At 43.0% G+C, this 22,870-nt stretch overlaps 2 protein-coding genes across 5 annotated transcripts in view; one reads left to right on the forward strand and one right to left on the reverse strand.

Annotated features, from left to right (window-relative positions):
• LOC118397407 (BICD family-like cargo adapter 1) overlaps positions 1-22,870 on the forward strand; it is a 40,778-nt gene that overhangs the window by 6,789 nt on the left and 11,119 nt on the right. Inside the window, exons 1-2 of one of the 4 annotated variants that reach the window (XM_035792124.2) lie at positions 13,283-13,921; positions 18,424-18,639. In XM_035792124.2, coding sequence (XP_035648017.1) covers positions 13,670-13,921; positions 18,424-18,639 — 468 coding nt within the window. In that variant the 5' untranslated portion in view covers positions 13,283-13,669. Of the gene's footprint in view, positions 1-13,282; positions 13,922-18,423; positions 18,640-19,518; positions 19,635-19,909; positions 20,310-22,870 lie in introns of those variants that run through there. The other 3 variants (XM_035792126.2, XM_035792127.2, XM_035792125.2) reach the window with 3 other exon arrangements.
• On the reverse strand, positions 272-8,188 carry LOC118397409 (coiled-coil-helix-coiled-coil-helix domain-containing protein 2-like). Its single transcript, XM_035792129.2, has 4 exons — positions 7,832-8,188; positions 7,106-7,370; positions 6,682-6,889; positions 272-582 (listed from the first exon to the last, which is right to left on the reverse strand). Exons 1-4 carry the CDS (start codon positions 7,879-7,881, stop codon positions 572-574), a joined length of 534 nt encoding a protein of 177 aa, XP_035648022.2. The 5' UTR covers positions 7,882-8,188; the 3' UTR covers positions 272-571.

The following is a 22,870-nucleotide window of genomic DNA, read 5'->3' on the forward strand; positions in this document are numbered from 1 at the left end:
TTACATTCTAATCAGTGACATCCCCGCTAAAAGTTCGCATGCAACAGGTCTCGGATAAGTGAATGGGCATAACAGGTGGCACAAATGTACTGTAGTAATATAGTACTTCAATAATAATAAAAACTGCATACAAATAACTGCATGTTCTTCTTGCTCTAGTCTAGTGTCCCTCAAATGTTCCCCAAAGATGATCTGATTGATGTTATTCTTAATCACATGCTCACTGTGTGCAAAAGAGCCATCAGGGTTGAGAGAACAAGAGACACCAAGATTATTTAATGTGATTCACATCAGCTTTATTAGATCCTATGCTTGTTACAAGCCAATTGTGATTGTACAACTCTAATCCAGATATGATGGAAATGGGTGGACCAAGGGAAAAAATAAGACTTGCAACAAACCAAAAAAATAAACATATACATAACTTATTACAAGCTTCACAGCATCAACCTGAGAAATGCTTTTATTGTCCATATGATTGTTATTTGATCAACTGCCAAAACAAATGACTTGTTCAGTAGTATTGTGTGTGTGTGTGTGTTCAGCGTTGATGGGGTTGTTCGTCTCCCTCTCAGGACATCCCTGTGGAGGAAAAAAATAAAAGTTACATTAGGGAACATTTGACATTTTGTAGTTTTTACTTGATCGATTTAGTGAAGTCATTGAGATGGACAGATAGAGGAGAGGGAGTCCAGGGAGCATGTGTGGTAACAGCACTACCACTAGACCAGCACAACATTCGGGAAACATTTTTTAACCAGCAACGCCCTCACTGGAAATTGGAGGGGAGGGCAGTCCTTACAGTGAAATCAAGTGTGAGCACCTGGCATGAGCTCCTACACATTTCATGAATGTATTGCATACATTTGTAGTTAAATATCTTGGGGACCAAGAATATTGAGTGCAACCCCGTAACTATTATGAACATATGACGAAATACATTAAAGTGGAACTGGCAGCCGTTTTAACTACTTTGCAGATATGAAACAAGCAATCATAGCAGTCAAATATTACATTTTCATTTTAGGTTTAAAAAATAGGTTATATTTAACTCAATTCCATGACATAGAGAAAGCCTTGTTGGCAGAATAGGTGGATGCAGTTCAATTCACAGTTAATATAATTCACCAATACATTTCTTGTTAGTCCAACAAATACTGCTATCAGATTGTAAATCACAGCTGGCCTGGTACATTGTTTGCTTCCTCCAGCCATTAGGGATGCACGGTTTCAGTTTTTAAACTCAATAGTTTGGACAAAAACTGACAAATGTAACTAAGGCTGGGAATGTTAGAATGAAACTAGCAAGTGCAATGTTCACAAATCAGTCATAACGTGGCTAATTGGCTAGCTTATTTATTTATTTATTTATGCAGCCATTTATTTACCAAGCTAAAAACACTGAGCCTAACGTTATCTGGCTAGCTGCTAGGAGGATGTTATGTCATTGGACGAGTGGACAACTTTTTACCCAACATATCATTTTTCTGTGGCTACAGCTAGAAATGCAGGTCTGATTTGGTTAGCTAGCATCACATGAATCACTTGCGAGCTAGCTATGCTAAACTTGGAACGACTGTAATCCACAGTTACCATATCACTTAGTTGTCAATCAAATGTATTTGGCATCGATCAAATGGGCAAGTTCCCATTCAGTTGTCAAAACGTGGGTTGGGACAAGCATGCATTGGCAGGCAAGCTGCAGGAGGGCGAGGAGGCTACTATTCCCCATCGTTTATCGTTTATCATTTGACAGCCAACTACAAGCTGATAAAGTTTGAGAGGGTTTTTCTTCTGTTCCCTCATCTCGCTCTGACTAACAGTTGTTGATCGTGTTGTTGTGCATAGGCAATGGAGGGAGAGCGAGCCTACCTTTTCATGGTTGTTTGATCAATAGGACTGTACATTTCCAAAATGTAAGAGGGCTCCTGTGGTATTTACATATTTGCAGAAATCCATTCAGGTGTATTTAGTAGCTTTTGGCGAATGCTTTCTAATGATCTAAAGTCACGCTGTTGCTACTGCTTGTAAACATTTACATTTACATTTAAGTCATTTAGCAGACGCTCTTATCCAGAGCGACTTACAAATTGGTGCATTCACCTTATGACATCCAGTAGAATAGTCACTTTACAATAGTGCATCTAAATCTTAAAGGGGGGGTGAGAAGGATTACTTATCCTATCCTAGGTATTCCTTAAAGAGGTGGGGTTTCAGGTGTCTCCGGAAGGTGGTGATTGACTCCGCTGTCCTGGCGTCGTGAGGGAGTTTGTTCCACCATTGGGGGCCAGAGCAGCGAACAGTTTTGACTGGGCTGAGCGGGAACTGTACTTCCTCAGTGGTAGGGAGGCGAGCAGGCCAGAGGTGGATGAACGCAGTGCCCTTGTTTGGGTGTAGGGCCTGATCAGAGCCTGGAGGTACTGAGGTGCCGTTCCCCTCACAGCTCCGTAGGCAAGCACCATGGTCTTGTAGCGGATGCGAGCTTCAACTGGAAGCCAGTGGAGAGAGCGGAGGAGCGGGGTGACGTGAGAGAACTTGGGAAGGTTGAACACCAGACGGGCTGCGGCGTTCTGGGTGAGTTGTAGGGGTTTAATGGCACAGGCAGGGAGCCCAGCCAACAGCGAGTTGCAGTAGTCCAGACGGGAGATGACAAGTGCCTGGATTAGGACCTGCGCCGCTTCCTGTGTGAGGCAGGGTCGTACTCTGCGGATGTTGTAGAGCATGAACCTACAGGAACGGGCCACCGCCTTGATGTTAGTTGAGAACGACAGGGTGTTGTCCAGGATCACGCCAAGGTTCTTAGCGCTCTGGGAGGAGGACACAATGGAGTTGTCAACCGTGATGGCGAGATCATGGAACGGGCAGTCCTTCCCCGGGAGGAAGAGCAGCTCCGTCTTGCCGAGGTTCAGCTTGAGGTGGTGATCCGTCATCCACACTGATATGTCTGCCAGACATGCAGAGATGCGATTCGCCACCTGGTCATCAGAAGGGGGAAAGGAGAAGATTAATTGTGTGTCGTCTGCATAGCAATGATAGGAGAGACCATGTGAGGTTATGACAGAGCCAAGTGACTTGGTGTATAGCGAGAATAGGAGAGGGCCTAGAACAGAGCCCTGGGGGACACCAGTGGTGAGAGCGCGTGGTGAGGAGACAGATTCTCGCCACGCCACCTGGTAGGAGCGACCTGTCAGGTAGGACGCAATCCAAGCGTGGGCCGCGCCGGAGATGCCCAACTCGGAGAGGGTGGAGAGGAGGATCTGATGGTTCACAGTATCGAAGGCAGCCGATAGGTCTAGAAGGATGAGAGCAGAGGAGAGAGAGTTAGCTTTAGCGGTGCGGAGCGCCTCCGTGATACAGAGAAGAGCAGTCTCAGTTGAATGACTAGTCTTGAAACCTGACTGATTTGGATCAAGAAGGTCATTCAGAGAGAGATAGCGGGAGAGCTGGCCAAGGACGGCACGTTCAAGAGTTTTGGAGAGAAAAGAAAGAAGGGATACTGGTCTGTAGTTGTTGACATCGGAGGGATTGAGTGTAGGTTTTCAGAAGGGGTGCAACTCTCGCTCTCTTGAGGACGGAAGGGACGTAGCTAGCGGTCAGGGATGAGTTGATGAGCGAGGTGAGGTAAGGGAGAAGGTCTCCGGAAATGGTCTGGAGAAGAGAGGAGGGGATAGGGTCAAGCGGGCAGGTTGTTGGGCGGCCGGCCGTCACAAGACGCGAGATTTCATCTGGAGAGAGAGGGGAGAAAGAGGTCAGCGCACAGGGTAGGGCAGTGTGAGCAGAACCAGCGGTGCCGTTTGACTTAGCAAACGAGGATCGGATGTCGTCGACCTTTTCAAAATGGTTGACGAAATCATCTGCAGAGAGGGAGGAGGGGGAGGGGGGGATTCAGGAGTGAGGAGAAGGTGGCAAAGAGCTCCCTAGGGTTAGAGGCAGGTGCTTGGAATTTAGAGTGGTAGAAAATGGCTTTAGCAGCAGAGACAGAGGAGGAAAATGTAGAGAGGAGGGAGTGAAAGGATGCCAGGTCCGCAGGGAGGCGAGTTTTCCTCCATTTCCGCTCAGCTGCCCGGAGCCCTGTTCTGTGAGCTCGCAATGAGTCGTCGAGCCACGGGGCGGGAGGGGAGGACCGCGCCGGCCTGGAGGATAGGGGACATAGAGAGTCAAAGGATGCAGAAAGGGAGGAGAGGAGGGTTGAGGAGGCAGAATCAGGAGATAGGTTGGAGAAGGTATGAGCAGAGGGAAGAGATGATAGGATGGAAGAGGAGAGAGTAGCGGGGAGAGAGAGCGAAGGTTGGGACGGCGCGATACCATCCGAGTAGGGGCAGTGTGGGAGGTGTTAGATGAGAGCGAGAGGGAAAAGGATACAAGGTAGTGGTCGGAGACTTGGAAGGGAGTTGCAATGAGGTTAGTGGAAGAACAGCATCTAGTAAAGATGAGGTCGAGCGTATTGCCTGCCTTGTGAGTAGGGGGGAAGGTGAGAGGGTGAGGTCAAAAGAGGAGAGGTGGAAAGAAGGAGGCAGAGAGGAATGAGTCAAAGGTAGACGTGGGGAGGTTAAAGTCGCCCAGCACTGTGAGAGGTGAGCCGTCCTCAGGAAAGGAGCTTATCAAGGTATCAAGCTCATTGATGAACTCTCCGAGGGAACCTGGAGGGCGATAAATGACAAGGATGTTAAGCTTGAAAGGGCTGGTAACTGTGACAGCATGGAATTCAAAGGAGGCGATAGACAGATGGGTGAGGGGAGAAAGAGAGAATGACCACTTGGGAGAGATGAGGATCCCGGTGCCACCACCCCGCTGACCAGAAGCTCTCGGGGTGTGCGAGAACACGTGGGCGGACGAAGAGAGAGCAGTAGGAGTAGCAGTGTTGTCTGTGGTGATCCATGTTTCCGTTAGTGCCAAGAAGTCGAGGGACTGGAGGGAGGCATAGGCTGAGATGAACTCTGCCTTGTTGGCCGCAGATCGGCAGTTCCAGAGGCTACCGGAGACCTGGAACTCCACGTGGGTCGTGCGCGCTGGGACCACCAGATTAGGTGGCCGCGGCCACGCGGTGTGGAGCGTTTGTATGGTCTGTGCAGAGAGGAGAGAACAGGGATAGACAGACACATAGTTGACAGGCTACAGAAGAGGCTACGCTAATGCAAAGGAGATTGGAATGACAAGTGGACTACACGTCTCGAATGTTCAGAAAGTTAAGCTTACGTAGCAAGAATCTTATTGACTAAAATGATTAAAATGATACAGTACTGCTGAAGTAGGCTAGCTGGCAGTAGCTGCGTTGTTGACACTACACTAATCAAGTCGTTCCGTTGAGTGTAATAGTTTCTGCAGTGCTGCTATTCGGGGGCTAGCTGGCTAGCTAGCAGTGTTGTTTACGTTACGTTGCGTTAAAAGAACGACAATAGCTGGCTAGCTAACCTAGAAAATCGCTCTAGACTACCCAATTATCTTTGATACAAAGACGGCTATGTAGCTAGCTATGTAGCTAGCTACGATCAAACAAATCAAACCGTTGTACTGTAATGAAATGAAAATGTGATACTACCTGTGAGTGCGACCGGGTTGTTGAGTTCAATTCAGTAGACGTTGGCTAGCTGTTAGCTGTTAGCTGTTGGCTAGCTAGCAGAGTCTCCTACGTTAAGGACGACAAATAGCTGGCTAGCTAACCTCGGTAAATTAAGATAATCACTCCAAGACTACACACTCTAAACTACACAATTATCTTGGATACAAAGACAGCTATGTAGCTAGCTAACACTAAACTAATCAAGTCGTTCAGTTGAGTGTAATAGTACTACAGTGATGCTAATCTGTGGGTGTTTGCTAGCTGGCTAGCTGCTGGGCGAATAGCAGTGAAGGCTACGTTAGGGCGACGAAATACGATAATTATGCAATTATCTCTGATACAAGGACGGCTATGTAGCTAGCTAAGAAGAAATTGCTAAGATTAGACAAATCAACCGTTGTACTATAATGAAATGTAATGAAAAAGTTATACTACCTGCGGAGCGAAGTGCGATGCGACCGCTCGCTCCAACCACAGTCTAGTGTGGCAAATGGCTTATTTGTATATAGGCCTATTGTAGCTCTGATTGGCTATGACACACCAGTCTGTGTAGAGTCCAGTCCTGGGCAATATTTTTTTTATTTGGTTTTATTTAGTGCAATGTCTATTAATTGGCTAAACGCACAGCCACTTTCACACACATGCCTTACTCCGTCATTCCCTAACATTCTATGAATGTGTGAACATGACTCAAGTGCTCGCTTGTCAAAACAATCTAATGTATATGAACAGATTTGAATAAGATTTCATGTTGCTAAAACTCTTGTCAGTTCCCCTTTAAAAAGTGGGCCTAGTTACATTTTGTGGGGCTTTCAACAAATCTGCTCAGTTGACTCAAGAGTCAGACTTAATTGAATGAATACCAGACACCTACAGAACACCATCCAGGAACCAGACTGAAGAACACTAGCTGCCATAAAACCTCATCTTAATCCTATTCCAAAAGGTGACACCAGGGAAGGCAAGGGATAGGCAACAAGTCAACTGATAACATCTAATGTATGCATACAAGTCATGATACAACTATTTGACATTTTCAGGGACACAAAGCACCCTCTTTAACACAAATATTTCCAGTAACAGGTAAGATTGTATTCACACATACACACACTTAAACTCACCATTGGACAACTTGCACTGCTTGAGCACCTCGCTGAAGCCTTCACAGAGTTTCAGGTCACTCTGGGTCTGAGCACACTCAATAAACTGCTTGAACTCGTAGGAGCAGGTTCCCTGCTCTGCAGCAGGCTCCTGCTGGAACATGGACTGGGGCTGATACTGTGCTGGCTGGTACATGGGAGGTGGCTGTTGGTACTGCTGGGGCTGCTCCTGAGAAACATAAAGCATTTGAGGTTAGTGTTGATTTTATTCTTAACTGTTTAGATGCCCATTCTTTAAAGACTGGCACAGGGTATAATCCTCCATGGTTTATCCTCTGTCTCGCTCATACTCTCATCACTACCATTACTAACTAGGCTACATGACACAAAGCCACTTCAATATCATGGCCCAGTCACTCACTGTGATTAAGCAGTGATCACCTACCTGGTAGGTGACATCAGGCTTGGCAGCCTCCTGGCTTCCCCCGCCTCCACCCATTCCTCCAGTCATTGCGTGGCCGATCATGTGCCCTGCGGCTGAGCCAACGGCTACCCCAGCGGCTGTGGTGGCCATCTGCGCAAACATGCCTGGCTGCCGGGGAGCAGCAGTGGCTGGGGCAGCCATGGTGGACGGAGGGGCACGGGCAGGCACTGGAGCGTAGGGTAGTGGGGGTGCAGCCCTGGCCATGGGAGGTGGCGGTGGGGCTACCCTGGTTTGAGAGAAAGAGGGAGATGAGCAATCAAGTGTCAATTCAATCATGCTCACTGAAGAACTTGAATTAGGTCCATTAGCAGCTTCGATTTCAGTAAATTACTCTCGGCCAATTCAGTAACATATAATTAGGGTAGTGTAAAGATTAACTCACCAGATTCAGTACATTTAGTTCCTTAATTAATTATTAGTTTCACCTTTCACTTAACATCATTAGCAGGTGTCTAGCAAACTAGCTAGCTACATAACTAGATAACAAATAACGTTAACTATCATAACTTTGAAATAGATACCGTTTATCACGTATTAAAATACAGACTGGGCAACACAGGGAAAGGATGCAAGCCTTGCGAGCAAGTAATGGCAGGCAGCTTGCAAGTAATGGCAGGCAGCTAGCTGACAATGCGTTATTAATATCATTATTTTATTATTATATCATTATTTTTCCTATTTGCATACCTGGCTGGAGTGGCCATTCTTGACGTCCGGCTTCTGCTTCCTCTTGGCATTTTCAATTGTTAAAGCTAGTGAAATATAACAAGAAAATTCCTTCGTGTTTGAAGAAACTACTCAGTACAGTAGCTAATGTGTCTGTGTCTAATCGACCTTCGTAGGAATAAAAAAGACGGTTGTTCCATAACTAACTACCGTGTCACATATTTTGTGCGTGTAACTTCCGGTGAGATGACGACTCGCTTTGAATATTTTGAAATCTGTTGTCATATGTAACGTTTTATAATAATGACTCCATGCTAAAAAACGTTACGATATGTAAAGCTAGTTAAGTATCCTCTGATATACACTACATGACCAAAAGTATGCTCGTCGAACATCTAATTCCAAAATCGGGGGCGTTAATATGGAGTTGGTCACCCATTTGCTGCTATAACAGCCTCTGCTTTTATAGGATGTTTTTTCATTAGCTGTTGGAACATTGCTGCAGGGACTTGCTTCCATTCAGTCACAAGAGCATTAGTGAGGTCGGCACTGATCTCCACAAACCATTTCTGTATGGACCTCACTTTGTGCTGTTGCCACAAAGTTGGAAGCACAGAATTGTCTAGAATGTAAATTGTATGCTGTAGTGTTAAGATTTCCCTTCACTGGAACTAAGGAGCCCGAACCTTGAGAAACAGCCCCAGACCATTATTCCTCGTCCACCAAATGTTATAGTTGGCACTGCATTCGGGCATGTAAGCGTTCTTCTGACATCTGTCAAACCCAGATTCATCCTTTGGACTGCCAGATGGTGAAGCATGATTCATCACTCCAGAGAACGTGTTTCCACTGCTCCAGAGTCCAATGGTGGCTAACTTTACACCACTCCAGTAGACATTTGGCATTGTGCATGGTGAGCTTAGGCTTGTGTGCAGCTGCTTGGTCATGGAAACCCATTTCATGAAGGTCTTGACGAACAGTTCTTGTGTTGATGTTGCTTCCAGAGGCGGTTTGGAACTCTGTAGTGAGTGTTGCAACCAAGGACAGACAATTTTTACGAGCTTCAGTACTCAACGGTCTTGTTCTGTGAGCTTGTGTGGCCTAACACTTCGCGGCTGAGCCGTTGTTGTTCCTAGACGTTTCCACTTCACAATAACAGCACTTACAGTTGACCAGGGTAGGAATTTGACAAACTGACTGGAAAGGTGGCATCCTATGACGGTGCCACGTTGAACGCCACTGAGCTCTTCAGTAAGGCCATTCTACTATCAATGTTTGTCTATGGAGGTCGCATGGCTGTGCTCGATTTTATACACCTGTCATCAATGGGTATGGCTGAAATAGCCAAATCCACTAAATTGAAGGGGTGTCCACATACTTGTGGTGTATGTTTTGTTTGTTTTTGCATATCAAGTTTTCGAGTGCTAAAATAAATCTTCACTCCAGTGCCCAGTGAAGTAATGGAAATGTTTTTATCTTTTTCCACTAGATGTTCCCCTTGGACTTTGAAATTCAGTGTCTGTAAGTGTGAAACACATTCAAGATTTTTTGGGGGGGAGGTAACAGTGCATTTGTATTTTCAATGTCATTAACTTGAAATGGAAGAAGTAGTAGTTTGCATATTAAAATCTGTATACCTCTGAAGGGCTTTTGTTTGAAAGTGGAATGAATTAATTCTACCCTACATAGGACAAGATTTGTTTTTAAGTCAATTAAATAAAAATCAAATCAAATAAATTTTTATTTGTCACATACACATGGTTAGCAGATGTTAATGCGAGTGTAGCGAAATGCTTGTGCTTCTAGTTCCGACAATGCAGTGATAACCAACAAGTAATCTAACTAACAATTCCAAAACTACTGTCTTATACACAGTGTAAGGGGATAAAGAATATGTACTTAAGGATATATGAATGAGTGATGGTACAGAGCAGCATACAGTAGATGGTAAAACATTGCACCCTAATGGTGGTGGAGGAGTTGGTGGTGGAGCAACCTGGACGTAACATAGTAAATGAAAATCAGATGGACTGAAATTAGTATGATATGTTACGTTTCGTATGGTATGTACAGTGGGGCAAAAAAGTATTTAGTAAGCCACCAATTGTGCAAGTTCTCACACTTAAAAGATGAGAGGCCTGTAATTTTCATCATAGGTACACTTCAACTATGACAGACAAAATGAGGAAAAAAATCCAGAAAATCACATTGTAGGATTTTTAATGAATTTATTTGCAAATTATGGGGGAAAATAAGTATTTGGTCACCTACAAACAAGCAAGATTTCTGGCTCTCACAGACCTGTAACTTCTTCTTAAAGAGGCTCCTCTGTCCTCCACTCGTTACCTGTATTAATGGAACCTGTTTGAACTTATCAGTATAAAAGACACCTGTCCACAACCTCAAACAGTCACACTCCAAACTCCACTATGGCCAAGACCAAAGAGCTGTCAAAGGACACCAGCAACAGAATTGTAGACCTGCAACAGGCTGGGAAGACTGAATCTGCAATAGGTAAGCAGCTTGGTTTGAAGAAATCAACTGTGGGAGCAATTATTAGGAAATGGAAGACATACAAGACCACTGATAATCTCCCTCGATCTGGGGCTCCACGCAAGATCTCACCCTGTGGGGTCAAAATGATCACAAGAACGGTGACCAAAAATCCCAGAACCACACGGGGGACCTAGTGAATGACCTGCAGAGAGCTGGGACCAAAGTAACAAAGCCTACCATCAGTAACACACTACGCCGCCAGGGACTCAAATCCTGCAGTGCCAGACGTGTCCCCCTGCTTAAGCCAGTACATGTCCAGGCCCGTCTGAAGTTTGCTAGAGAGCATTTGGATAATCCAGAAGATGATTGGGAGAATGTCAGATGAAACCAAAATATAACTTTTTGGTAAAAACTCAACTCGTCGTGTTTGGAGGACAAAGAATGCTGAGTTGCATCCAAAGAACACCATACCTACTGTGAAGCATGGGGGTGGAAACATCATGCTTTGGGGCTATTTTTCTGCAAAGGGACCAGGACGACTGATCCGTGTAAAGGAAAGAATGAATGGGGCCATGTATCGTGAGATTTTGAGTGAAAACCTCCTTCCATCAGCAAGGGCATTGAAGATGAAACGTGGCTGGGTCTTTCAGCATGAAAATGATCCCGAACACACCGCCCGGGCAACGAAGGAGTGGTTTCGTAAGAAGCATTTCAAGGTCCTGGAGTGGCCTAGCCAGTCTCCAGATCTCAAACCCATATAAAATCTTTGGAGGGAGTTGAAAGTCCATGTTGCACAGCAACAGCCCCAAAACATCACTGCTCTAGAGGAGATCTGCATGGAGTAATGGGCCAAAATACCAGCAACAGTGTGTGAAAACCTTGTGAAGACTTACAGAAAACGTTTGACCTCTGTCATTGCCAACAAAGGGTATATAACAAAGTATTGAGATAAACTTTTGTTATTGACCAAATACTTATTTTCCACCATACTTTGCAAATAAATTCATTAAAAATCATAAAATGTGATTTTCTGGATTGTTTTCTCTCTCATTTTGTCTGTCATAGTTGAAGTGTACCTATGATGAAAATTACAGGCCTCTCTCATCTTTTTAAGTGGGAGAACTTGCACAATTGGTGGCTGACTAAATACTTTTTTGCCCCACTGTATCTTGGTGCCAGCCTCTTGACTGTGGTGGTATGTAAACAGCTACAAAGAATATAGATGAGAACTCTCTTGGTAGGTAATGTGGTCTGCAGCTTATCATGAGAAACTCTACCTCAGGAGAGCAATGGCTTGAGACTTTTACAATATCGTGCACCAGCCGTTGTTTACAGAAATACATAGACCGCCAGCTGTATGTTGATATTGTCGTCTTTCAGCCACGACTCTGTGAAGCACAAGATGTTACCGTTTTTAATGTCTCGTTGGTAGTTTAATCTTCCCAATAACTCTGCCATTTTATTGTCCAAATATTGCATGTTTGCGAGCAGAATTGGGGGGAGTGGAGGTTTATTCAATCGCTGCCTACTCCTCAGAAGACAGCCCGCCCTCCGGCCTCTCTTTCTCCGCCGCCTCTTCACTTCGATCACTGGCGTCGTGACCTGTTCCGGAGGGAGTCGTATATCCTCCGTCTTTGGCTCATCAGAGTTGTGAAAGAAGAAAAAGGATTCTGCTAGTCCGTGGAAGAGACGGTAGCGGCAACATTATGTAAAAAAAATAAGTTACCAAAAAAAAAACCCACAATAGTTTGGGGGCAAGTAAAACTTCTGCCCTGGCGCCATTTCTCCTAACCCGGACAACGCTGGGCCAATTGTGCGCCGCCTCATGGGTCTCCCAATCACAGCCAGCTGTGACACGGACTGGGATCGAACTTGGGTCTGTAGTGACGCTTCAAGCGATGCAGTGCCTTAGACTGATGCGCCACACGAGAGGCCGTGCAAATTGATTTTAACAAACAATTGGTCCCCCAAAAAATGCGTCCCTCCGTTGAATTTGAAAATCCTGATGTGGCCCTCAAGCCAAAAAGTTTGCCCACCTGTTATATATTAACAACCACGCTAAGAATACTTGTCCATGAAAAGCAGATTATTTTGTAGGAATCTTATCAATTTCAGTTACAAAGTAACATCAAATTAAAGCAATCAAAACAGGAGAAGATATAAAAAGGGATGAATTTCCAAATTGAAGTTGGAATCTTTAAGAAATGTTCAGCCCAATTTATCTTAAAAGTACTATTCAAAAACTGAGACCACCATATTCATATGTGTTCATAATGACAGATTTCCTAATATAATGTGTACGATTTTTCCAGATGAAGTTGAAAAGCATCTGGTCAACCGCTTTACCTATTTTGTTGCTAAGATGTAGGAACTGGGCTGCATAAGTACGTCTGGAGACACCTTCAGCTTTACAAAGCAATACTTGACCTTTCAGGGATAAATCCCTCTGCAACCAATGGTTCAACTTCTTTTGTTTTTTTTTCATCAAAAGGTATGACATTTATTGAGCCTCTTTCCTGTTGATCCTTAGATATGGTAATCCCAAAGTATGTTACTTATCCTCTATATGCAATATTCCAGTTATCACACAGTCTTTAAGAGCAAACACTTAACACTTATTAAGGTTTAGGTAAAGACCAGATGCTTTGGAAAAAATATTTATCACATGAACTGCTCTATGAATCTGGTAATGATAATGATGACATAATGACATAATGACATGATAATATCTCTGTCAGCAATAGAGATCCCTTTTTATATAGCTGGATTTAACAAAACTTGTATGAAGTTTGGTTGGAAGCAGGAAGAAGTAAGGCGAAATTCTTTCCTTCCCCCTTTGCCCCTTGCCTTGCAAGTGTATACTCGTCAGACGTCATGGAACGTCATGAGAAGTGTCCACTTAATTTGAGGGCTGAGGGGAAAGGGTGTTTTTTAAGTGTTTAGACTGCAACCTATAGGCTACTCTTCCAGTTAAGCCAATTGAATATGAATCTGATTTAGTCAGTTATTGGACAATAATAAACCATTTTCTTATTTGGATGAAGATGTTAAGCTCGCACATCATTTTTATTGGAGTGGTCATGTTGATCAGTAATTGATTTGAAAGCAATTGTTGCATAGCGTTGTGTTGGACGCGCAGGTTTAAGGTGCTATGGATTCCCTGGGGACCAGCCTACTTTCACTCGCATCATACTGGAGAGACCGGCTTGTCAAACTACAGGTTCATTCGCACATAGGCTGTGGTAAAGCATACACCGGGGCATAGGCAACCGCTAAATAGTTATTGAAATGAAACTGAATGACAAATATGCCACGATAAATATCAAATAGTATTATTAGGCTATTTCCATAACATCAGGAGCTATGGATCGACTTGGTAAATGGAGTTTCAAACCGAAGAAGATGGAAGTGGAATTGGAGGATGATTTTTATTTTGATTATGATGCGTTAGAAATATCTAATTATCAAGACCCCAATGAACTTTTAGCTGTTTTGAAACAAAAGGAGAAAGACGTCATTTTGGCGGCCCAGCTGGGAAATACATTGCTTTTGGAAAATCGTCAGTTGAAAGATCAGAGCGACAAACTTCATGAACAGTATGCAGACAAACTTGAGGTAAGAGAGAAGAGTCAAAAGAAATCTATTGTGTTGTACGATTATGATGAAGTTTGTGAATGTGTCATGTGCGCGCTTGTTCCTATCTTCATATAAATTAAAACATGATTCACAAGCGCATCCAATTTGGATCTTGAGAAGTAGGCCTACGCAATGAGTCAATTTGTAAAATCTTGTTCAAGATTCTTTCGAAAGAGTTTATCATTTTAATTTATTTAGGGTAGGCTTTTCTAATTTTCTTTACATTTCTGTGCTGACTAAGCATCAGCAAATGTGTGACAATTAACTTAATAACTGAGAGAATTATAACATTATAGTTAAGTAGTTTCCTGGATTCTACTCTGGCATGCTGATAATCATTCCAGACAGAGCAAGTCACAGTATCAACCAATGTTTTGTCTACGTTAACAGCCATTGATATACGGTGCATTTAGATGCACCTGCAATTACATCTGCAAAACGTTTGCACGACCAATACTATTTTATTTTATTTGCTAGGTGTTGGCATATCAAACAAGGGAAATAACAACAAACAAGTCTTTACATCATGCAAGTCGTTATAATAGAATATACTGTATAAATAGTACATTATAAAGCAGCACAATTGAACCCAAAATACCATACTTCAGGTTCACCTTTGATAATATTCACTAAGATATCATAGGTGGATGGATGGATCTAGTATTCTTAGTTGGCTACCACCATATGATCATGATCTAAGGAGGCTAGCTCTTCCCTCTTCAAATGAGATGTCATAAGAATGTACTGAGTCTGAGCTTCCTCGGAAAACAAAGACCAATTTTATTACACACAATGCACTCTTTCTCTGCTCTCTGAAAAGCTCTTTTGTGTTTTTGTGATAAGCCTGAGTTCCACGAACCCGCTCCCCTCCCTTTCCCTCACAGGTTTGCCAATTAATATGGACATCTCATTAGAACAGCACAGAGATATATTCAGTAAATGGCACCCACCATGAGAGGAAAGTATATACAGTGCCTTCAGAAAATATTCACACCTTTGACTTTTTCCACATTTTGTTGAATTACCGCCTGAATTTATAATGGATTACATTTATAATTTGGTCACTGGCCTATACACAATACCTCATAATACCAAAGTGGAATTATTTACACATTTAATGACAAGCTGAAATGTAACTATAATGAGGCAATAACTATTCAATATCTTTGTTATGGCAAGCCTAAATACTTTAAGTTAAGGAGTAAAAATGTGCTTAACAAGTCACATAATGAATTGCAGGGACTCACTCTCTATGTGTGCAATAATAGTGTTTAATTAATAGTGTTTTATGATTTTTGAATGACTACCTCATCTCTGTATCCCACACATACAATTATCTGTAATGTCCCTCAGTCGAGCAGTGAATTTCAAACAGAAATTCTATCACAAGGGCCAGGGAGGTTTTCCAATGACTCGCAAAGAAGGGCACCTATTGGTATATGAGTAATGGGGGAAAAAAAGCAGACATTGAATATCCCTTTGAGCATGGTGAAGTTGTTAATTACATTTTGGATGGTGTATCAATACACCCAGTCACTACAAATATACAGGCCTCCTTCCTAACTCAGTTGTTGGAGAGGAAGGAAACCGCTCAGGGATTAGTACAAAGGTCGACCTATACTGTGCAAGAAATACATTTTCCAAACATAGATCCTGGACTGTTGTACAACCAGTAGCATCAACAAAAAAAAAATGTTTTTACGCAATGTGACTGACGCAACAGATCATAACGTTTAGCTTAAAATGTTGATAAACTATTAGGCTATTTCTTCACATTATAAGCACAGCAATGTGCACATGGTAGTAGGCTATAAGCGCGAATGTTCCATTATCAGAAAACACCATTATCAAAGTGACTGCAAATGTGATTATGCATCTAATGCTTTCATTATAAAGGTGCATTTTATGGTGACAATTATCTTCAACAAACTTGAAACTCACATGCTGCTTATGTATGCCAGTTAGATCTACACCCCTTGTAAAGTGAATTAATGTGCTTCATTTTCAGAAGTTATTTGGCCACTTTAGTTGTGATACAGACCTTATTGAATCATATAGGCCTATGAGATTGGCTACATGAGGTGTACGACTGATTTGATAAAGGCATTGTCACTTATGCTGGGCATCATTCACAAGCAATAATATATCATTCACAAGTGATAGGCTAATATTGTCACCCATCAGACTTTTCTTGATTTAATCTTGTCTGTACATACACTACTATTCAAAAGTTTAGGGTCACTTAGAAATGTCCTTGTTTTTGAAAGAAAAGCAATTTTTTTTCGTCCATTAAAAAAACATAAAATTGATCAGAAATACAGTGTAAACATTGTTAATTTTGTAAATGACTATTGTAGCTGGAAACGGCAGATTTTCTTATGGAATATCTACATAGGCAGACAGAGGCCCATTATCAGCAACCATCACTCCTGTGTTCCAATGGCACATTGTGTTAGCTAATCCAAGTTTATCCTTTTAAAAGGCTAATTGAATTAGAAATAATTCGAAAACCCAATTATGTTAGCACAGCTGAAAACTGTTGATCTGATTAAATAAGCAATAAAACTGGCCTCTTTTAAACTAGTTGAGTATCTGGAGCATCAGCATTTGTGGGTTTGATTACAGGCTCAAAATGACCAGAAACAAAGAACTTTCTTCTGAAACTTGTCAGTCTATTCTTGTTCTGAGAAATGAAGGCTATTCCATGCGAGAAATTGGCAAGAAACTGAGGATCTCTTACAACGCTGTGTACTACTCCCTTCACAGAACAGTGCAAACGGTCTCTAACCAGAATAGAAAGAGGAGTGTGAGGCCCTGGTGCACAACTGAGCAAGAGGACAAGTACATTAGAGTGTCTAGTTTGAGAAACAGACGCCTCACAAGTCCTCAAATAATGGTACCCGCAAAACACCAGTCTCAACATCAACAGTGAAGAGACGACTTCGGGATGCTAGCCTTCTAAGCAGAGTTCCTCTGTCCAGTCTCAACATCAACAGTGAAGAGACGACTCCGGGATGCTGGCCTTCTAAGCAGAGTTCCTCTGTGTTCTATTGCTTATCTTAATCTTTTCTTTTTATTGGCCAGTCTGAGATATGGCTTTTTCTTTGCAACTCTGCCTAGAAGGCCAGCATCCCGCAGTCGCCTCTTCACTGTTGACGTTGAGACTGATGTTTTGCCCGGTACTATTTAATGAAGCTGTCATCCCTTTATGCCATAGTTTGTATATCTCAATTGTCAGTAGAACCCACATTTGTTTAAGCAAGTCAGCCATATCGGTTATGTTTTTTAAAAGGCGGTGGATGAGGCTGAATGAACTTTTTCTCTGCCAGACAAGGCTCTGCTGATAGTCAGGTGTAGCAGTGGTAATGTATTAGGACTGCTGTTGGGGCAGCTTTAGGCCCTAACAGTTTGTGGGCACTGTTTGTCACTGATGTAGTCCAGTTAATGCATTGCTTAGTGTTGTGTAGTGGCTTTGCTGGCATGCATCTAAAAACATTTGTGGGGAGTTTGCCCCACCAAGATTTACATGCTAAAATCACCACTGTGTGAGGGTGTTTATCTTTAAGCTCTGAGGGATGGCACATGCAGCATCTGCAGTTCGTATCCCTTTCACTCTCACAAGGTCTGAATATGTAGCAAAAACATTAAGCCTAATATGCCCAGTCGGGTATGTGAATCCTCTCCAGATACAGTCTATAAGTATCCCTGGCTTGCTCAGTGTCGAATATTGGCCACAAAAAGAAGAGCCATATAAGTATGTTAGACCATAACTCTAGTCTTCAGGAATATTTCCCCAGGTCAGCATTGAAATTAACTGGCCATCATGAAGTAATGTAGTTGCGGTTATCACCCAGTCTCTCAGATTTACACTGTTTCTCTTACTGCTACGCTGTATGGAATTGAATAAGCTTCCCAGAGATGGCTGTAGCTCTTCTACATGTAGATCCAATAAGTGTCTGTAGCAGCCAGGGATGGATCCACATTAGGAGACAGATGTTTCAGAGACCGTTTTACTGCTGTCTGTGGATGGATAGATTTAATGTAGGGCTGTCTAGGCCTCGGAGGCGCAAGAACATGGATATTGATATAAGCCAGTTGCCAAGCTGTTTTATTGGTGTACTATTATGAAATAATGATAGTTTCTATTACCTTACATGAAGTATAATACAGGCCTGTGGTTATGTCATAGTCTAATCTACCATGTCTGGACTTTGATGCTGTGTGCTCTAAAGAGTTTATAGATACAATAAAAAGATAGCAGGGGTGTACTAGACTGGCAGACTGGTGAAATACCAAGTATGCATCACCTAGCTTCAATAAGTACACAGTAACAGCTACTGCACATATACTCTTAGATTTTCTAAATTATTCATTTCATGGATTAAAATGATCGAGCAGTGGTATCAGTCTCCTAATCACAGACCAAAGAGACCCCCATTGGCACACATTAATTGTGCCCATCTGTTATGTTTTGCCCACAGGAGCTGGAGCAGGGCAGGCACGATCTGCAGGTGAAGCTGGAGGGGTGCCAGTCTGGGTGGGTGAGCCAGGTTGTGGACCTGGAGAAAGACGTGAGGGATCTGAGTTGCCAGGTGGACAGGCTGACCCAGGCCCTGACCGACGCAGACCGGGACAAGACCAGGGCCCAGGAGGAATACGTAGAACACACCCAGTGCCTCAGAGAACAGCTCAGCACAGTGAGTACATACCACCCCTTCACACCTGGGCCATGTTCATTAAGCACCAAATGGAAGAAAACTAAACGTATTTAATTCACTAGCAATAAGCCCGGCAAGGAAGGCTAATGTTTTGACGCTAGCCTTTTTAGCAATGCTGTACATAAAACCCCCTTTTTTTTACCATATAAAGTGACACATTAAAATATTTCTCTATTAAGGCAGAAGTAAAGAAAAGATAGCCATTGTAACCTAACCACTCAAGCTATGCCTGGGGTTAGAGCCAACATCCGATAAGGTGGGGTGTTACCCAATCTACCTACTGAAAATAAATGTAATGTACAAAGACCAATGCTGTATAAAGCAAGGCCACAGATATTAGGTAATACATAATAATAGCAGCTAGTAAGTAATACACAGACAGTACATATAAGCATTAATATGTAGATAAAGATCTAGATTAACCAGAGGTTAAGAGAACCCACCTCAGTAGTTCAGGATCAGTTCAGGTCAGGTTGTTATTACATTAATAAGTCATTAAGGTACTTTGCCTAAAGGCAAAACATCCAGCTGGGAGGCTACAGGAATGGACGCCAACATTTTGTAAAGAAGAATATGGAGTAGGAACTGAAATGATTTGTTTTGAGACTCGATAAGTCTTCAAAGCAGGGAGACATCAGTGGAAGGTTGAAAAAGGCTCATATCTGGAATTGGTCTTTGAATTGTATCAATCATTGCTGGAATAAGTCGGTGAGTTAATTATATACTGAGCCATGTGGCTATGACATGTAGAAAACCACTAGACCACGTGATGGGAAAACCACAGCTGCCAATGTCCTGTACTCAGTATGTAGTCATGTCCATGCTTCAATGTGACTCATGTTTACTTTATGAGAAGTATATCCACAATGATACTTAATATTAACACTACGACACCTGTTTGTAATGGTGAGGTCCTGGGTTATCCCTATAAATGCTGTACCTAAGACTGGAAGCTTGCCGTTGCGATTAACAAGGTATTTTACAGTCTCTTATCAGTTTTGTAGGTACAGTTGAGCTTATTGGCTAAAGTAAGTCTCTTGTGTACTAGGCTAGCAACCTTGAGTGGGCCGCTAGACTAGTGCTCTACAAACTTACAACAAGGGTGTTGTTTTGTATTGCCGAATGTTATGATCGTGACGTAAACTTACAGTTAATGAAACACATGACTAACCACCTGGATGTAGTAAGCATGGAAGTTGAATATCTAACTCCAGTCCAGTGCACAGACATAAGGCAATGGACAAAAGAACAACCTCCTTTTGACCCCTCAGTAGTCTTCAGTTCAGATAGAGGAACCATAATTGTCACTCCACCCTGTGTAGAGGAAATCTCTTCTATTTATCACTCACAGTCCCCCAAAACGGGCAGGAAAAGGTCTATTTACAGGAGCTCTCAATCTCTCAATCTGAGTTCTGGAGGAGGAGGAAGTGGAGAGAAGTGGGTTCTTTCTGCTGGCTGGCTTCCACCGTGGGTGACTGAGTTCTCTGGAAATGTAAACGTAAAAGAACAGCTAGAGAGTAGTACTTCAGACGCTGTTCTTGCGGAGAGGAAAGGTTTAAAGAGTGTTTCTCGCTGACATCTTCTTACCGGACGCGGTAGTGAACGGTGGTGGTACCCCTCTCTCCAGGTGTGCAGCACTGCCTGGCATGGTGAGTGTGTGTGTGTGTGAGAGAGAGAGAGAGAGAGGGGGGGTGTATATAACGATACAATCAGTGAACCTAAAAAGAGATATCAATAGAGTCTGTGTACAGCAGTGTCTGGGTGGGACTGTATGTTTGGTAGAAGTGGTTCTATAGTACTAGGGTCTGATGGGCCTAACTCTAGTGTGTGAGCTTAGCCAGAGCATGACTGTATTCTGGGGGAGAGATGTTACCAGACAGTCAGCCTAGGAGTGTGAGCACTCCAATATATCACCTTGACCTATGGTCACACAGCCAGGAAAACGGATATCCATTTCAGCTAATACATACACTATATAAACAAAAGTATGTGGGCACTCCTTCAAATGAGTGGTTTCAGCTATTTCATCCACACCCATTTCTGACAGGTGTATAAAATTGAGCACACAGCCATGCAATATCCATAGACAAACATTGGAAACAGAATGTCCTTACTGAAGAGCTCAGTGACTTTCAACATGGCACCGTCATAGGGTGCCTACCTTTCCAACAAGTCAGTTCATCAAATTGAATCTGGGTTTGGCAGATGCCAGGAGAATGCTACCTGCCCCAATGCATAATGCAACTGTAAAGTTTGGTGGAGAAGGAATAATGGTCTGGGGTTGTTTATCATGGTTCGGGCTAGGCCCCTTAGTTCCAGCGAAAGGAATATTTTAAGGCTACAGCATGCATACAATGAGATTCTAGACGATTCTGTGCTTCCAACTTTGTGGGAACAGTTCAGGGAAGGCCCTTTCCTGTTTCAGCATGACAATGCCCATAAAGCGAGGTCCATACAAAGCAAGGTCCGTACAGAAATGGTTTGTCGAGATCGGTGTAGAAGAACTTGACTGGCCTGCACAGAGCCCTGACCTCAACTCCATTGAACACCGTTGAGATTAATTGGAACACCGACTGCGCGTCAGGCCTAATCGCCCAACATCAGTACCCTACCTCACTAATGCTCTTGTGGCTGAATGGAAGCAAGTCCCTGCAGCAATGTTCCAACATCTAGTGCAAAGCCTTCCCAGAAGAGTGGAGGGTGGACCAACTCCATATTAATGCCCAATTTTGGAATGAGAAGTAAGACAAGCAGGTGTCCACATACTTTTGGACATGTAGTGTATTTCTAAAGACCACTAGAAATGCTTACTGTTGCTGTTCACCTTGGTTGTGAAGGAAGTGTGAAAACTATGTTGATCTTCGCCAGTCAGTGACTGGTTCGTTATCAGGTTTTGCTGTATCTATGAATGTTATTCAAATAGTTGAGTGTGAGAGTAGTATTTTGACAATCTATGACTCTCTGGCAGTGTCATTGTTATTGTTTGATTCTCTATCCCATCAGCAGTTTTCAACTTGAACATGCAGATGATAGAAAAGTATTGATGGATCTTGGCCTCACTGTTCCATAGAATGCCTAATCATTATTCCTCTGTGAACAATGCTTCACCCAGAGTCTAGCATTCACTTCTGTTAGTTCTAGTGTACTTCATACATATTTTCTGTGAAAGCTCAAGTCAAACACTTGCATTGAAATAACATGATGTAGACATATTTTTAGTGAAGGGATGTGTTACTCTAAAGGGAGAACGTTTACAGTTTCATAAGCTGGAATTGAGAACAACAGTTGGTTGATTTAAATGTGTAGCCTATCTCTCTGTTTGGTAGTACCTTTTCAGAAATGACATTATTGTCCAATCTAAGTTACAGGCCTTCAAGGAAGTCATTTATTTTTCCAACATAAGGAAAGAAACCAGTGCACATGTCTCAAACAAGGAAGTGAAAAAGATTGCTTTAGATCACTGGTGTGATGAATCATGCCATTCTACAGGTGAAAAATACATTCAACCACTAAGGGTTTAGCTAAGGTTTTCAACTTTAGATTTAGACACCAACCAACATGATGATTTCCATGGTGATGACACCTGTTATATCCCTCACTCCTGATTTTATGTTTATGTAGAATTAGACACCCTTGTTTGACCTTTGACTCAGACAGCGTCACACCACTAGGAAGAGAAGGAAGCGCTAGGAAGATCCATCATTGGAGAGGGTTCATCATATGATGTTTGTGCTACTGCTATCTATGACCCCTCCCACCCCAACGGAATGCTATACTTTGTCCCACCACTCTGAGAAGACCCTTTCTGCTATGTGCATCACAATGTAGTCTTGGAGCCGGGGGGGGGGGGGGGTTGTTTTATTTGATTTTGTGTCCCTAGCAAGTGGAGTGTCTCTCTGTGGATTCCTAATGGACCGCTCACTCCATTTTCCATAGTCGGGCCAAGATAAGCCATGGACGGGACTCTGGGGTAGATTGATGCAAACGTGCATCCTTGCCACTCCTCCTACAGTGTGTAGCTACATGCCCTCTGATTTTGTTTCTGTCTGTCAATTCTCCTTCAACAACCCCAGCCTCCATGCACCCCCCCCCCCTTCCCCAGTAACATCCCCAATGTTCTGTGCCTAACGTGGCATGGGGATGTCACTGCCAAGACCAAGATTCCCCAGTTGCTCCATCTGCTGTGGCCCTTTCATCCTGTATTGTGTGT

This window comes from Oncorhynchus keta, chromosome 18, assembly GCF_023373465.1.
Source record: "Oncorhynchus keta strain PuntledgeMale-10-30-2019 chromosome 18, Oket_V2, whole genome shotgun sequence".
Classification (NCBI taxonomy): Eukaryota; Metazoa; Chordata; class Actinopteri; order Salmoniformes; family Salmonidae; genus Oncorhynchus; species Oncorhynchus keta.